General features: G+C 35.6%; 3 protein-coding genes and 3 pseudogenes across 3 annotated transcripts; 4 read left to right on the forward strand and 2 right to left on the reverse strand.

Moving 5' to 3' along the window:
* The first annotated feature begins 495 nt into the window (after positions 1–495).
* On the forward strand, positions 496–1,116 carry LOC110633012 (major allergen Pru ar 1-like). Its single transcript, XM_021781440.2, has 2 exons — positions 496–679; positions 817–1,116. Exons 1-2 carry the CDS (start codon positions 496–498, stop codon positions 1,110–1,112), a joined length of 480 nt encoding a protein of 159 aa, XP_021637132.2. The 3' UTR covers positions 1,113–1,116.
* Positions 1,117–2,103: 987 nt separating this feature from the next.
* Positions 2,104–2,766, forward strand: LOC110633043 (major allergen Pru ar 1-like; annotated as a pseudogene).
* Positions 2,767–3,124: 358 nt separating this feature from the next.
* Positions 3,125–3,705, reverse strand: LOC110633020 (major allergen Pru ar 1-like). Its single transcript, XM_021781452.2, has 2 exons — positions 3,522–3,705; positions 3,125–3,423 (listed from the first exon to the last, which is right to left on the reverse strand). The coding sequence occupies exons 1-2, from the start codon at positions 3,703–3,705 to the stop codon at positions 3,125–3,127; spliced, it is 483 nt and encodes a 160-aa protein (XP_021637144.2).
* A 1,627-nt stretch (positions 3,706–5,332) lies between these two features.
* LOC110633044 (major allergen Pru ar 1-like) lies at positions 5,333–6,079 on the reverse strand (annotated as a pseudogene).
* A 3,347-nt stretch (positions 6,080–9,426) lies between these two features.
* On the forward strand, positions 9,427–10,284 carry LOC110633103 (major allergen Pru ar 1). Its single transcript, XM_021781578.2, has 2 exons — positions 9,427–9,734; positions 9,831–10,284. Exons 1-2 carry the CDS (start codon positions 9,551–9,553, stop codon positions 10,127–10,129), a joined length of 483 nt encoding a protein of 160 aa, XP_021637270.2. The 5' UTR covers positions 9,427–9,550; the 3' UTR covers positions 10,130–10,284.
* Positions 10,285–15,982: 5,698 nt separating this feature from the next.
* LOC110633117 (major allergen Pru ar 1-like) lies at positions 15,983–16,591 on the forward strand (annotated as a pseudogene).
* The last annotated feature ends 311 nt before the right edge of the window (positions 16,592–16,902 follow it).

The raw sequence follows: 16,902 nt of genomic DNA on the forward strand, positions 1-16,902 counted from the left end.
GTTAAAGAAAATTTAATTTATTGTTTTAATGAAATTTTTTTATGTTTAATTGTAAATCATTATGAATTTGACATAATTTTAATGATAGCTTTAGCCATAATCAACAAAAGAACTCTATTAATTGAAATGATGCTCTATTACATGCATCCTAACTACAATCTATGAAGTTTCCGTCCAGTTTTATGAAATTTCTCTAATTTAATCAATTAAATACTCCAGTAGAAGTCCTGATTTTTTTAATAACTTTTAAACAATTTTTGGCAATCTTGATCCAAAGGTTTGTTTCTATGCAAAAGATTTGGAATCTACTAGGCTTCAGACTGCAAGAAATCCTACAAAATAAAAAAAGATATATGAATCATAATATTTGGCTCCAACAAGCTTATAAATACCTTCCTTTTGCTACCAACATTTCTTCACCTCAAGAAAAAACCCACAATTATTCAATCAAATCCTAATCCTTCTTCCTTATAAACTCCTAATAAGGTGATTAACATGGGTGTTGTTTCCTATGAAATGTTGGTGAATTCCTCCGTCCCTCCTGCTAAGCTGTACAAGGCCTCTGTCCTTGATGCTGACGTTCTCTTACCAAAGCTTGTGCCACAGGCCATTAAGAGTATTGAAATCCTTGAAGGAGATGGAGCGCCTGGAACCATAACAAAAGTTACTCTTGGGGAAGGTAAGAATACTTTCTCATAACAGTTTGATGCATTTAGGATTTTTAAATAATCATTGAATGGTTAAACTTGGTTTGCTTTAGTAGTGGCATCACATTAATTTGTTGTGAATGTTAAGTCTTCAATTATACATATGCAGGCAGTCAATTCAAGTATATGAAGCACAAAGTTGATGCGATCGACAAAGAGAACTTCACATTCAGCCACACTGTGTTTGAAGGCGATATGTTGATGAACGTGATTGAAAAAATCACTTACGATATCAAGTTCGAGCAATCCCCTGATGGAGGATCCATCTGCAAGGAGGGTTGCAAGTACTATACCATTGGTGATTATGAGCTTAACATAGAACAACTTAAGGCTGCCAAAGAGAGACGCTTGGGATTGTTCAAGGCTATTGAAGCCTACATCTTGGCAAATCCTGACACTTTCTAAAGGTTCCAAGTTCCAACACTGTTCTACTGAATAATTTCTTTGTCCGCCTAGCAAAAACTGCATTTTTTTTTTGCTAATAAGAGCCTGCAGTTGTATGTGTCAAGAAAAGTACGTACCCTTTTTATTTCAATAAATGAAAATAGCAATTGTATTTCCAATAAATTCTAAATGATATATAATACTCAAAAATTAAATAAACAAAATTAATCTTTTTTATAAAAATTAATACTACTGGGGAAAAAGCATTGGAGAAGCTGTTTAAATTGAAGGAAAATAAGAGGCTAAGGAAATCAATGGTATAGGTTTCTAACTGGTTCAAATTAAGACAAAAGAAGAACTAGATGAGTAATTGGCGGTGTGTCTGGTCCATGACTTAATTGGTCATTGAATTGAACAAACTTTAGTCATTGAATTGAGCAAACTCTTTCATTCTTCCCAGTATCCACGTTATGGGATGTAATTAAGATTAAAGGTGGAAATTGTATCCAATTGAATGACAGCTTCAGCCATAATCAACAAAATGAACTTTATTATTAATGAGTTGTAGTTCAATGATACTAGAGTATCTCTATGACTGTAAGGTCTCGAGTTCAAGTCATAATTAAAAAAAATGAACTCTATTAATTGAAATGATGGTCTATTACATGCATACTAACTACAAGCCATGAAGTTCCCGTCCAATTTATGAAAATTCTCAAGTTTTAACCATTTAAATGCTCCAGTTGTCCTTTTGATTTTTTAATTACTTACGTTCCAACAATTTTTGGCAATCTTGATCCAGAAGTTTGTTTCTACTCAAGAGATTTGGACACCAAATAGAATCTATTAGGCATCAGACTGCAAGAAATCCTGAATCATAACCTTTGGCTCCAACAAGCTTATAAATGTCATCCTTTTGCTACCAACATTTCTTCACCTCAAGAACCAACTCACAATTAATCATTCAAATCCGAATCCTTCTTCCCTTTAAACTCCTAATAAGGTAATTAACATGGGAATTGTTTCCAATGAAATGGTGGTTAATTCCTCCATCTCTCCTGCTAAGCTGTACATGGCCTTTGTCCTTGATGCTGGCCTTCTCTTACCAAAGATTGTGCCACAGGCCGTTAAGAGTATTGAAATCCTTGAAGGAGATGGAGGGCCTGGAACCATAAAAAAAGTTACTTTCGGAGAAGGCAAGATCATGGATTTATCAAACTTTTGTTTTTGCTGCCTTACTAGCTCTTTCACATATCGACTTGGCGCATTCAAGATTTTTAAATTATAATGGAGTGATCAAAATTGGCTTCCTTTAGCAGTGGCATTGCAGTTAATTTGTTCTGAATGTTTGAATCTTTAGTTTCCCATATGCAGGTAGCCAATTCAAGTATTTGACGCACAAAGTTGAAGCAATTGACAAAGAAAACTTCACATTTAGCCAGACTGTGAACGAAGGCGATATGTTTGATTAATGTGATTGAAAAAATCACTTTCGAGATTAAGTTCGAGCAATCCCCTGATGGAGGATCCATCTGCAGGAAAGCAGCTATTACTACACCATTGGTGATTATGAGCTTAAGATAGAACAACTTAAGGCTGACAAAGAGAAACGAAACGCTTAGGATTGTTCAAGGCTATTGAAGCCTATATTCTGGCAAATCCTGATATGTTCTAAAGGTTCCAATACTATTCAACCGAATATTCTCTTGTCTGCCTAGCCAAAACTGTATTTGATATGCTAATAAGAGCCTGCAGTTTTATGTGTCAAGAAAAGTGTATGTTGTATCTTTTTATTTCAATAAATTAAAAAAAAAAAAAAAGAGTTGGGATAATCTGCAATCGAAATAATATGAATCTGTCATACTCAATCCATTTCTTACCTTTGATTTCATGATTTTAACACAGGATTAACTTCTAGACGAAAAGTTGGCTAGCTAATCAAACTTTCTTTTAATTAAAAAAAAAAAAAAACTACTTTTTTTACTTCAACAAAATTAATTACAGAGAAAATTAGGGTCGAACACAGATGATTTTCAATTAAAGGCATCAGGATTAGCCAAGAGATAGGCTTCAACGGCCTTAAAAAATTCCAATGCCTTCTGTGCTCCGGCCTTGACTTGGTCTTGAATGATTTCATAATTTTCTTTGGGGTAGTACTTGCTGCTAGTTTTGATAATAGATCCTCCATCAGGAGCAGCCACTACTATGGTCTCATACGAAATTTTCTCAAGCACATCATTCCATTGATCGCCTCCAATTACACTATAGCAATGCGTCAAATTATCTTTGTCCATTACTTCAATTTTGGTCTTAATAAACTTGGATTCGCTACCTGCTTTCATTTATAAGGATAGATATTTCACTACTTAATAATCTGTGCAAGGCATGAATACATTAACCTTAATTAAGGGTGTAAATTTAATTGCTGACCTTCTGCAAAGTTAGTCTTCTTGATCGTTCCAGGCCCTCCATCTCCTTCCAGGATCTCCACACTCTTAACGACCTGAGGCAGAATCTTAGGGATGGCATCGTCAGCTTCCAGGACAAGAACCTTGAAAATCCTGGCTGGGGTGATTGAAGTAGTAATTTTCCTCTCAAAAGTTACAACACCCATAATGGCCTTTTGGAAAATGAAAGAACAAATGAAGGAGAATGACTTAAGGAACAAGATATGTATATAGACATAGAGAATTGCAGGATGTGTGTCTATGGTGGGGCGAAATGCAAGAGCAAAAGGAGGTATTTATAGAATAATCTTTCAAAATTTTCTTATGAGGTTACGAATTAGAATTCTAATTATAGCTAAATATTAGTATGATGTATGGAGATAGTGGAATGTTGTTGGTGAAAATGTTGGAAATGAATAGTTAAAATAAGCAAAGATTGGAGGAAGCAGAATTCACTTCATAAATAAATTTCAATACAATAGCCGGGAAGGCCCCTAAACTCTAGCAGTCCATTCGGAGGGATCAATGTTATTTTTTGATTCGTACGATCTCACAGGTTAGGCACTAACTATGCTTCATTTAGCTGCCTGCTGAATTCCTTTGTCTCCTTTCTCTGTTTCAATTTCCTCTTCCTCCTTTGACTCTCCTCTCGTTTGTCCTGTAAACACAAAATAAGATGCACAATCTACTCAATTCGGAAAACAAGCCTTCTATCGTATTTTTTGAATTTTCTGTTATCATTATGAATTTTGAATTTATGATCTTTAACAAATTTTCGGTTTCAAAAAGAAAACTTTCTTTCTCTGCTTCTATTCCTTTGAAAAACCAACAAATTGGTATTAAAGCCTATTTCTTGAGAGACCTTTGAAACTGAGAGAAATTAAAATGAAAAAAAAGAAAATGAGCACAAGTAAAAGGCAGGATTGAGGCAAGGCAGCCATGGAAAACACTTTTCGTGCAGTCTAATTATGAAGAAAAAGAGTCTTCCATGACTGTCTTGCTTCAATTCTACCTTCTGCTTGTCCTTATTTTGTTTTGCATTTTTTTTTATGCTTCTGCTGATGGAAGAATCACTATTATTATCTTCGCAAAAGAAGGAAAGGATGGCATCTTGCAGGCAATCAAGGCGAACCTCCTTCCTCCAGTGACAGTAAATTTCCAGTACGGTATGACCCAGAAGTTCAGACAGCCTTCTGGAACTGGAATTAACCTCACAATGTTTGAGGAGACAGAGTTGCTCAAAGTGACTAATATCTATGACTACCCTCTAGCAGTGAAGGGAGAGGCATTTCTTAATAACCGAAATATTTCATATGGAAACAAAAAGGCTGGCTGTGCTGATTATTTTGAGTTGTTTAGAGAACTATGAGAAATCAAGCTTAAGAACTAAACTAAATTAATTTTGAAAGAAAAAAAGAGGGAAGATACTGATAAAATTGAGAACGTCTGCATTTCTGATTTAGTCAATTTGGAATCTCGTCCGGCCATGAGACGTGATAGTTTAGTCAACGGCTGATTAATCAAGTGCAATTATTTCCACTTCTTGCATATAGAAAGTGACATTTAGTAGTTATATAAGCCACAACTGCAACAAATAATTTTATGATCCAATGGTACAATACAAGCCATCCATTCAGCACACAACTCCACGTACTTTTATTAACAAGCCAAAAGCAATTTTGGCTCAAAAAAGAAAATTAAAAAAGAAGAAGAAGAAGAAGAAAGCTTTGATGGCCTGTTTTTTAGTTGTCCAAAATCTAGGAAACAAGAAAAACTATCTTAGGACACTGACAATTAATTATAGGCATCAGGATTTGCCAAGACGTGGGCTTCAACAGCCTTGAATATTTCCATGGCTTTCTGCTCTCCCTCTTTGATTTTGTCTATATTGATGTTACTGTCACCCTTTGGGTAGTACTTGGTCGTGCACTTGCTGATGGATCCCCCATCAGGAGAAGGAACAATCTGGGTCTTATAAAAAACTTTCTCCAGTCCTTCGATTCACGGATCATCTTCAAAAGTAGTGTAGTTGTAAATGAAGTTGTCTTTATCTACCATATCAAGCTTGTGCTTTATGTATTTGAATTCGCTTCCTGCATATCGAAAAAACACAAAGATTCATCCAAAATTTCTAGCTTCTGTAATATATATACATATATAACAACAGTGTCCAAACTATATTAGTAGCCAATTTTCTTATCAACTAGGTTCGCCCTTGCTGGGAGTACTCCTTATAATTCTGAATATACTAAGCAGATATAGGGAATTGCAAGCTTATAAAAATACTTAGTTCCAGTGCGCATAACTACACCGAAAACTACTCTTGAATGCAAGTAAAAAATGTGCAAACTATATAAACATATCACCTTCTGCAAAGGTAGTCTTCTTAATGCTTCCAGACCCTCCATCTCCTTCAATAATCTCAATACTCTTAAAGGTCTGAGGCAGAATCGTAGGGATAGTGTTGTGGGCATCAAGGAGAAAGACCTTGAACAACTTGGCTGGGGGGATCGCAGAAGCAATCTCCATCTCTTTAGTCATGTTATTTTTTATGGCTTGAATTTTGAATATGTTTTTCATAGACTCAAATTGTGACTTGAAAGTTTCAAGCAGCAAACTAATTGGGATAAAAAATAAGATTTATGGTGGCGGTGGAGGTTACGGGCTGATATGGACCAGTATAAATATTATAATATTCTACCCTTTACAGTATAATAGTGAAATATTCGGCAAACACACTGAGGTTAGGGTTTGAGAGTTCTAAATGATTATATCTTGCTCTTTTCATCATAGTGGAACTTTTTTCTCTTATCTTGCCTGTGGACGTATAATTTACTGTTGAACCACGTTAAATCCTGTGTTATTATTCTTCTCTTTTCTATACTGTGTGATTGTGCGATTTGTATGTGTGCCTTAGATTTGGGTGCTTATTATAATAAACTGGTATCAGAGCTTTATACACAAAACCTAGGGTTTACAAATGGCGTCATCTTTAAAGAAGTATGAGATGGAAAAGTTTGATGGTGGATCGATTTTCAGTCTATGAAAAATTAAAATCAAATCTTCCTTGATCCTACAAGGTCCATGAAAGGCAATCGAGGGTAACTTTTCAGAAGGTATGAAAGAGGCGGAGAAGGCCGATTTGAAGGAAAGAGTCTTGAGTGCGATTTTCAAGAGAGTAATTGATAATGTCTTACGCGAGATTACTGGTGAAAGCTCAGCGTCTGCGACATGGAAGAAATTAGAGGAGTTGTACTCTGCCAAATCGTTGACCAACCACCTGTATCTAAAGAAAAGGCTTTACCATCTGAGAATGAGTGAAGGTACGCCCATTAAAAAACATATGGATGAATTTAATTCAATCATTATGGACCTGAAGAATACTTATATTGAGATTGATAGTGAGGATCAGGCCCTTGTTATGTTATATTCTTTGCCATCCTCCTATGAGACTTTTGTTGATAATCTGTTGTATGGAAAAGACGGTATTTCACTAGACGATGTTAGTAATTCTCTAAAATCAACGGAGTTAAAAAAGAATTTTTCAGATAATAGAGAAAAATTTGAGAGGGAAGGTTTGGTGAGCAGGAAAAGAACACATGCAAGGGAGGCTTCTTCCAGCAAAAAGAAATCTAAGTCAAGAATTAAAAAGGCTAACTGTTTTGAGTGTGGGGAGCAAGGTCACTACAGGAGAGACTATCCCGAGTTAAAAAATAAAAAGGGAAAGCAACCATAAAGTTCTGCGAATGTGGTTAACAATTTTATTGATTCTGATGATGATGACAGTGCTGGGGAAATTTTATCGGTGAGTTCAGATCATGGACAAAATTTTTGGATTTTTGATACTAGTGCTACTTATAACATATGTCCACATAGAAACTGGTTTGTCACTTATAAACAGATAAGTGGCAAGGTGTTTCTGGGCAATGATCGTACATTATCTGTGGAAGGAATTGGTAACATCAGATTGAGGATGTTTGATGGCATTGTCATATCTATAGAGTGTTGGCATGCTCCAGGACTAAAGAGGAACTTGATTTCTCTTGGGACACTTAACTCTCATAGATTCAGATACCATATAGAGAATAGAGTTTTCAAAGTGTGCAAGGGCTCTATGGTATTCATGAAGAGCAGTTTGGTTTCAGGACTCTATTTTCTTCAGGGTAGTACAGTTGCAGGGGAAGCTGCAGTAGCATCCGGAAGCAATAATCAGAATCAGACTCAACTGTGGCATCTGCGTCTTGGTCATACGAGTGAAAGATGATTGTCTATGTTGAGCAAGCAGCATTTATTGGACGGGCAGAAAATCGAATCTGTGGACTTTTGTGAATACTGTGTGCTTGTCAAACAGACCAGGGTGAAGTTCGATAAAAAGGCAATGCACAAGACCAGAGGAACGGTGGATTATATCCACTCAGATCTATGGGGGTCCTAATAGAATTCCTTTTAAGAGTGGTGCTAGGTACTTTATAACTTTGATTGATGATTACTCTCGGATGGTGTGGGTGTATTTTCTGAAAACAAAAGATAGGGCATTTTCAACCTTTGTAAAGTGGAAGACGATGATTGAGAAACAGACAGAAAAGAAGGTCAAGCGTCTTAGAACTAATAACGGGTTGGAATTTTGCAATTGTGAGTTCAATGCATTCCGCAGCAATGAAGGTATAGTAAGACACCGCACTTGTGCAAGGACACCTCAACAGAATGGTATTGCAGAATGCATGAACAGAACGCTTTGTGACAAAGCACGAAGCATCCTCTCACATTCAGGATTGGGAAAAGATTTCTGGGCTGAAGTAATTAATACAGCCTGTTTCTTGGTTAATAGATCTCCATCTATAGCTATTGAGTGCAAAACTCCAATTGAGATCTGGTCCGGTTCACCTGTTGATTACTCTCAGTTGAGAGTGTTTGGTTGCCCTGCTTATGCTCATGTGAGAGATGGTAAGCTTGAGCTGAGGACAAGAAAATGCATATTTCTATGGTATGCATCTGGAGTGAAATGCTATAGGTTGTGGTGCAATGATCCAAAGTCTCCAAAATTAATTATCAGCAAGGATATGACATTTAACAAGTTTGCTTCATTGGATAATCAAAGGAAGAAGTTAATAGCAGAATCAAAACACAGTGTCAAAGAACAGGTGAAGCTTGATATTGATATTTTAGTAGTTCAGTCCAGTGATTCAGAGGATGAGGTGCAAGATCCTGATCAACAAAATGATGCACCTGAGTAACAATAACAGGGAATTCCAACATCAATAATTACCCATTACAATAAATTGGGCCTACAGTCACACTATTAGTTTCTTTAAATTGGGTGTGCCCACTTTTGGCCCATGATTAGTCATAACATGGACTGTTATAGTATTATTATAACTATCAATCCCATGTATCAAAGAGGTACACTTGATATCAAATTATTTACCCACCCCACACCCACACTTCATAAAAGCATCTTTTAAAAAGTTGGGATATCAACCATGTGATTTAACAAGGAAAATAAATAACATGGGTTGCCATGAAATTAATTAATGAGACCATCTAGAAGATGTACGGTAACTCGAATTCTTTCTTTCATATATATTGTTTCATGATTTTTTTTTATTTAAATTTGATTTAACATAATTAAAATTTATTTATTAAATATATAAATTTTATATATTTATATCTTAAATTTATGATAGAATAAATTTAAATAAAAACTTTTATTATTCCATATCTACAAATGCAATTTATACAGATCTAGGACAATATATATAGTGACAAGGCATCTTTCGTTAAATATTGAAGAAATCTTGAAATTGATGCACCAATTCAATTTAATATGAAGCATTCATTTTTTGACCTCATGTCCAAATGACTCATATCTCTATAACTAGAAGGACAACTCCTCCTATAAATACACCCCTTTAGCTCTCGCATTTCACGGCACCAACATATTCTACTAAAGTATACTCTTGTTGCTTAATTCCTCCTTCACCTTCGTTCGTTTGGTCTTTTTCAAGAGCTATCATGGGTGTTCTGACTTATGAAACGGAGGTTGCTACTGGAATCCCCCCAACCAAGATGTTCAAGGTCTTTGTGCTAGATGCTGACAACATTATCCCTCAGATTCTGCCTCAGGCCATTAAGAGTATAGAGATCCTTGAAGGAAATGGAGGGCCTGGAACTATTAAGAAGACTACCTTTGCAGAAGGTTAATTATAACTTCACAACATTAGCCAATATCAACGATTAATCATTTATTTTTATTAATTAATAATGTTTTTTTCTTTATTGAATATGCATGCAGGTAACGAATTCAAGTATGTGAAGAACAAGATTGAAGCAATAGACAAAGACAATTTCACGTATTCCTACACTTCCATCGAAGGAGAACCATGGATAGACACATTAGAGAAAGTTTATTATGAGGTAAAAATAGTACCATCTGCTGATGGGGGATCCATTTGCAAGACCACAAGCAAGTACTACCCAAAGGGTGATAGTGAGATCAATGAAGCCCTTATCAAGGCTGGTGAAGAAAAAATCATGGGAATGTTCAAGGTTATTGAAGCCTATCTCTCGGCAAATCCTGGTGCCTACAACTAAAAATCCCATTATCATTGTCAGATCATATGTAGCGTCCCCTGTGTTTCGGTGCCGCTGTACTTGAAAGTCATTGATCATTCTCCTCTTTTTTACATCTTTCCCCCCTGGGCAAAACCACTTTTGTCCTGGTAATAAAACTTGAGGGTTCTGTTGAATTGATGGTTTGCACTGTACTTAGTTTAAGTTGTAAATGCCTTGAATTTAAATAACTAATAGATGGGTTATTGATTTCTGTGGATTTCTCAAACTTTGGGAACATTTGCATTTTGTTTCATTATTAAGATTTAAGATGGCAAAGTTACTTATTATGGGTGAACTTAACCTTCAACTAGTTTATATTCATGTCCTTTTTTTTATTAAAAAAAAAAGTCATAAAATGTTTTGAATGAGTTCACACGGGCTGCAATTGCAAAAACTTAAAAGACGAAGCTTTCACACATTCATGCGAGTAATTAAAATAGAGGTGGCAATATATCAAATTCTTGTCTCGTTCTATTATAAATTAAAGATATAAATATATAAAATTTATATATTTAATAAATAAATTTTATTATATATTTAAAATTCACCATAATTAAACATAAAAAAAAATCAGCAGTGATGTGCACTTGAATAGTCTTTTCACTTCTGGAGTGGGAAATGAGAATAGAAAACAGGAATGGGATTGCAGAGTATTATAGGTTAGTTTCTTATTTCTATTAAAATATATTTTCTTCCCAACTAATTTATTTATGCTAGGGGAAAGGAGAAGTAAAAGGGAATAGTTAAAATTATTTTATCTGAAATTAATTAAATATATTTTAAGCAAGTGCATCAAATCAGAGAAAGTGAGCAAAGGATTTGCATATATTAGTCAAAAAAGGCTTGTTCGAGACGCCAATTAAATCCTAGATGTTATATAATAATAATAATAATAATAATGAATCTCCATAACCATTCGTTCCATGAATAATATATTGTAAATCGTGCAAGGATAAAAAAAATTGTTGCACCCTAATTAATATATATATATATCTTCACATGCAGAAATGTATAAAATTAAAATTAATAAAAGTGCACAAAAATCTTTTCCTATAATCTTATATTCTTCGCGATTTGTGTATGCTTTTTTTATATAATTTTATATATTGAAATTAAGGACCTTGCACTGCATTTTATTTTCTATTCTTTGTAATGCCATTAAATTTTATTTATTAAACCCACACTTCATAAAAGCATCTCTTGAAAAGAAAAATAACGTTGGGACATCAACTCATTAACATGTGATATGCAAACCATATCTACAAATGCAAATCACACGAAACAAATCATCTAGAGAGATTATTCAGTGCACATCTGGTGACGAAGCATCTCTAGTTCAGACAAAAAAGGAGACAAATTAAAGCATCTCTAGTTAAATATTGAAGTAATCTTGAAATTGATGCATCAATTCATTTTAATCTGAAGCATTCTTTTTTTGACTCTGACCTCTAGAAGGAAAACTCGTCCTATAAATACATCCCTTTAGCTCTCGTATTTCACTGTACCAGATATATTTTGTAACATTCCTAATTTTTAAATTTATTATTTTGTGAGTAAATATTAATATTTTATTTTATTTAAATTTTAACAAATTATTTAAAATTTTTCAAATTTTAGAAATCGAGTTCGATTTTTCGAAAATATAAAACTTTGATGATTTTTAAAAATTAATTTAAAGACCACGTGATAAAACTAAAAATATATTTGGCTCTACGAATTTTTCTGAGTTTTCTAGAATTTTTTAGGAATTTTTGGACCTCGTTTTTGATCCTATGGCAAAGTAAAAATTTAAAATTTTATATCTTAAATCGGACAGCCGAATCAAATCAGACCGGATCGGACCGATCGAATCGAACCGTCCAGCTCCTTTTCTTCTTCCTCCGCACTCGTCCCTGACCCCTCTTCCTCTCTCTCTCGTTTTCTCTCTCCTCCCTCCTCCCCACGCCGCGCCGCCACCACCCAGCCCTCCCCACCTCGCTGGAGCGCCGCCCTAGCCTTCCCCCACCGTCGACTCGAAAACAACGCGCGAAGAGACGCGACATGCAACGCGCTATTTCGGCTTCCCGGCCAAAATCTAGCCAATCCGGCCACCGATTGGGCCGGGTCTTGTGTCAAACACTATCTACACCTCGAGAGCTTTTCATAGAAACCAAGAACACCAAAATCCATCCAGCGGTTTGCCCAATTTTTGCTCGGGAAGTTTTAGCCCATTTTGACTTTTGGCCTAGATTTCTCGCAAACCGTGAACCCCACGAGAAAACCGAGAGTACCAGAGCTCTCCACTCGTCGAGAGCTTCGCGGCAATATAAATTTCAAAATTTTTCGATACCGTTTTTCGGTGGGTCCCATGAAACTTCGTAGTATTTTTTCGAGCATTAAATGAGCTTAGAAAATTTCGTAAAAATTATATACTAACCCCCGTGTTGTGGGCTTCGTATAGGTACCTTCAATTCGTGGAAATTCGATAGTTGGCTGATGTGTCCCTACCGCAAGTGCACGGGTCGTTCAAGTAGTATAGAAAAAGATATCGTTCCCACGAGGAGTTGTGTTAATGATTGAATTTTTGATGTAAAATAAAATATGTTAAAATTGTATTTTAATCAAATTAATAAAAGAAATTTAGGAAATTGAAGCATAAGGTATGAAAATGCAAAACTAAATTCAAACAATGACTAATTTAATAATTCGCAAAATAAAGAAATTGATAATAATGAAAATTAATAAAATGAGATTAAACTAAACACTCGAAAGTAAAATTCCAACCAATAATTGATGAAAGACGATTCTGGAGTTAAGGGTTCATATTTAAGTCATTTTGGGATTTTTCCTAGCTAGCCCAATCCATGAAATTTATGGGTTTAAAGGAGATTAATTCTAAAATCCTTTGAAAACTCTTTCGAGTGAGACAAAGAGTGCCTTAATTAACTTAATCCTACTTTCGTGGAGTTAAAATTAACCAAGACCCATTAGGTTCTTTAATCAATCTATTAAAACCCTCTTAACCCTTAGTCTATTTCTAGATCTAAGTTAATTAAGTCCAATTTCTTGATTAACTATCACTTGGTTTTCTCCTTTCGGTGCTTCAACCAAGGATTAAGAACATAACTTAATGGGGCCCTTCATTAAGCATGTGAATAAGCACACAAGAAATGGATTAAACCTCATAAATTCATTAAATTGGAACTAACCCAGTTCAAATCCACAAAAATAACTAAAATATTACATCCCTTACTCCAGAATCAAAGTAAAACTACTCACTACCCATAATGTCTACAAGATATTCTGAATTTAAATGGAAATAAAGCTCTAATCTAAGCTAAGAAATAAAAAAACTCAACACTAGAAATGTAGGAAAAGGTAAGAAGAGAAAGAAATCCCAAATCTGGTTGGAAATGGTGTGGAAAACTAAATGTGACTCTTCAGCTGCCCTTGCTCCTGCTCCTTTCCTTCCTTTCTTTCTTCCTCCTCTTTAAAATGGGAAAATGAGACTATTTATAGCATTTTTCTGACATGGAGCCCTAAAATGGTGTGTTCTAGGAGGAATTATCTGAGGGAATCTTCTGCCAGCTCATTAATGAACTCTTTATGGGACTGCATAAGTGGACTGCATAAGTTATGCACGATCCCTTATGCGATTTTAATGATCTCGTTCACTTATGCGAAACTGCATGACTTGGTGCATAGGCTATGCACAATTCCGTGAAGGTGCATAAGGGAGGCGAGAATGTGCATAAGCTATGCAGTCTCCTTATGCACATTTCGGTTGGTTCTGGAACAGTGATTTTTCTCCTTATGCAGATCTGCATAGCTTATGCGGCAAGTTATGCACAATTTGATCAATGCATATTTCAGCTTGAAAACTTGTTTTTGACATCTTTGGCTGTAGAAGTCACTCCTCAATGGCAAAATTTCTCTTCAGTCCTTCAAAAACACCATTTTTCCTACAAAACAAAGTAAAAGATACAAATTAATCCAAAATCGACAATTATGGAAAACTAACTAATTAACTAATGAAATTAGCTAAAAATAACTAATAATAGAATAAAATAGCTATGAAATTAGACCTAAATGACTATGCAAAATGTATGCATCATTGGCCAGGTCTGTAAATTTCTGGCTAGATAGACAGGCTACCGAAAAATTCTTAGAATTAGATCGAGATTTTGGCTACCCCACCATTGTCAGACTTCCTGAGCGCGTCCCCAGAGTCAGAATCGGCATAGGTAAACCCGAACCTTACTTTTTCAAAATTTTCTAGTGCTTGAATGAGATTAAAAATTCATAAAATATTTGTGGTAGCTCAGAAAATTATGATTCCTTTTGCATTAGCTCAGTAATGATGCTAAAGACCGTGGGGCAAAGTTTTAGAATTTTTAGGACTCATTTGGATAGTTTTTGCAAAAGGATTAAATTATGAGGACTAAACTGTCATTTTACATATTGTGATTGATGACTGTTTGGATGGGCCCAGGAGGGGCTGTGTGATATGATTGAGTTGTGGGTGTATAGTTTGTGGATAAAGAAGTGCGTTTTAAGCCCTTTTGCATGTTGAGTAGGTCCTAGGTATAGGGGAGACTCTGCCGGATTTTCGACACGACTTAGGACATCTTTGATTTTTTTCTTAACTTGTATTGAGTCAAATGTACTAAATAATTATAATAAAAATTGTTAGGTGAGTAGGGGCTGCCTTCCTCCTTCGCCCAGCCGCTATAGTAACTTCGGTTGAGTCTGTGAGTAGAATATTAATTTTAATTGTAATTTCGATATTATTATATGTTCAAGCATGACCATGCATCACTTATATGTATGTATCTATGTAGTTAAACACTAAGCACGTTTTACATTGCATTTATAAATGTTGAAGTGCCATGGATGATATTTGTGGTAATTTAGAGCAGTGTGCGTGCGTTGGTGTGCATATGGTGTGGTGTTGGATATGGACAGAACAGGTAGACACGGCTTGAGATCTTCGCTGGGACCCGGTCCTTCGCAGTAGACACGGCTTGAGTTCTTCGCTGGGACCCCGTATTTGGTTTATTAAGCGAAAGTCCGGCTGAGATTTTCGCTGGCAGAGGTTGCATTAAGAGGGTTGTATAGGGGATCAGCTCCCATATATGTATTGTTTGATATTATCGAGTGTGTGAGTGCTCCAAATTGCCTTTTTGATGTGATTTATATGAAAGTTATGATGATGTTACATTTCACTCCACATGGTGCATTAGCTTTAGATAGTTATAGAGATTATGGTTCAAATTGATATTTTACCCTCTGAGTCGAACGCTCACTCCTGTTCATTATTTTTCTAGGCTACAGGAGGATTATTATTGTGGTTAACCTGCTTTTCTTCTTCGCAGGTCTTCTATTAATGTCTGTAATGTTTGTATAATTCTGTTAACTCCTAGAAATTCTGCATGTGTTAGAAATATTTATTTGATTTGGGTCTGTAATATAATTTGCCATGTTGGACTGGATGAGGGAGCTGAGCTCCCATTTGACTTTATGTTATTACGAGTATGTGGAGGGTGAGCTGAGCTCCCCAATTGATTATATATTGTGTTTACAGGTCGGGTGAGTAAAAAATTTCCCGTTAAAAGGTCCATTTTATGACCGGACTTTGTCCGGTTGAATTCTTGAAATTGGGCCTAAATGGGCCTTAGAGTTGGGTTGAGGAATAGTTAGGCTTACTACGGGCCTCGGGGGTTTTAGGCTGGCCCAGGTCCTAGTGCCGGTCCGGTCCATAGGTTGGGTCGTGACATATTATACTAAGATAAACTCTTGTTGCTTAAGTCTTTCTTCACCTTCATTCGTTCGATCTTTTTCAAGAACTATATCATGGGTGTTATGAATTATGAAGCAGAGGTTGCTACTGGAATCCCCCCAGCCAAGATGTTCAAGGTCTTTGTGCTTGATGCTGACGACATTATCCCTCAGATTCTGCCTCAGGTCATTAAGAGTATAGAGATCCTTGAGGGAAATGGAGGGCCTGGAACTATTAAGAAGACTACCTTTGCAGAAGGTTAATTAACTTTACACCATTAGCCACTAATCAATGATTAAGTGATTTATTTTTTATTAATTAATATTTTTTTTTTATTGAACATGCATGCAGGTATCGAATTCAAGTATGTGAAGAACAAGATTGAAGCAATAGACAAAGACTATTTCACGTATTCCTACACTTCCATCGAAGGAGAACCATGGATAGACACATTAGAGAAAATTTATTATGAGGTAAAAATAGTACCATCTGCTGATGGGGGGTCCATTTGCAAGACCACAAGCAAGTACTACCCAAAGGGTGATAGTGAGATCAATGAAGCCGATCAATGAATCCCTTATCAAGGCTGGTGAAGAAAAAATCATGGGAATGTTCAAGGCTATTGAAGCCTATCTCTTGGCAAATCCTGATGCCTACAACTAAAAATCCCATTATCATTGTCAGATCATGAGATATGTAGCATTCGCTGTGTTTCAGTGCTGCTGTACTTGAAAGTCATTGATCATGCTCCTCCCTTTTTCCACTTCTTTTTTTCCTGGCCAAAACTACTCTGGTCCTGGTAATAAAACTTGAAGGTTCTGTTGAATTGATGGCTTGCATTGTACTTGGTTTAATAAGCAAATGTCTTGAATTTAAATAATTAATGGATGTGTCATTGATTTTTTGTGGATTTCTCAAAGTTTAAGAACATGTAGATTTTTAGTGGTATATGCGGTTGTCAATCCTCTTTAAAGCATTGGTATTTTATTATTAT

The sequence above is a fragment of the Hevea brasiliensis genome, chromosome 4 (genome assembly GCF_030052815.1).
Source record: "Hevea brasiliensis isolate MT/VB/25A 57/8 chromosome 4, ASM3005281v1, whole genome shotgun sequence".
NCBI lineage: Eukaryota > Viridiplantae > Streptophyta > Magnoliopsida > Malpighiales > Euphorbiaceae > Hevea > Hevea brasiliensis.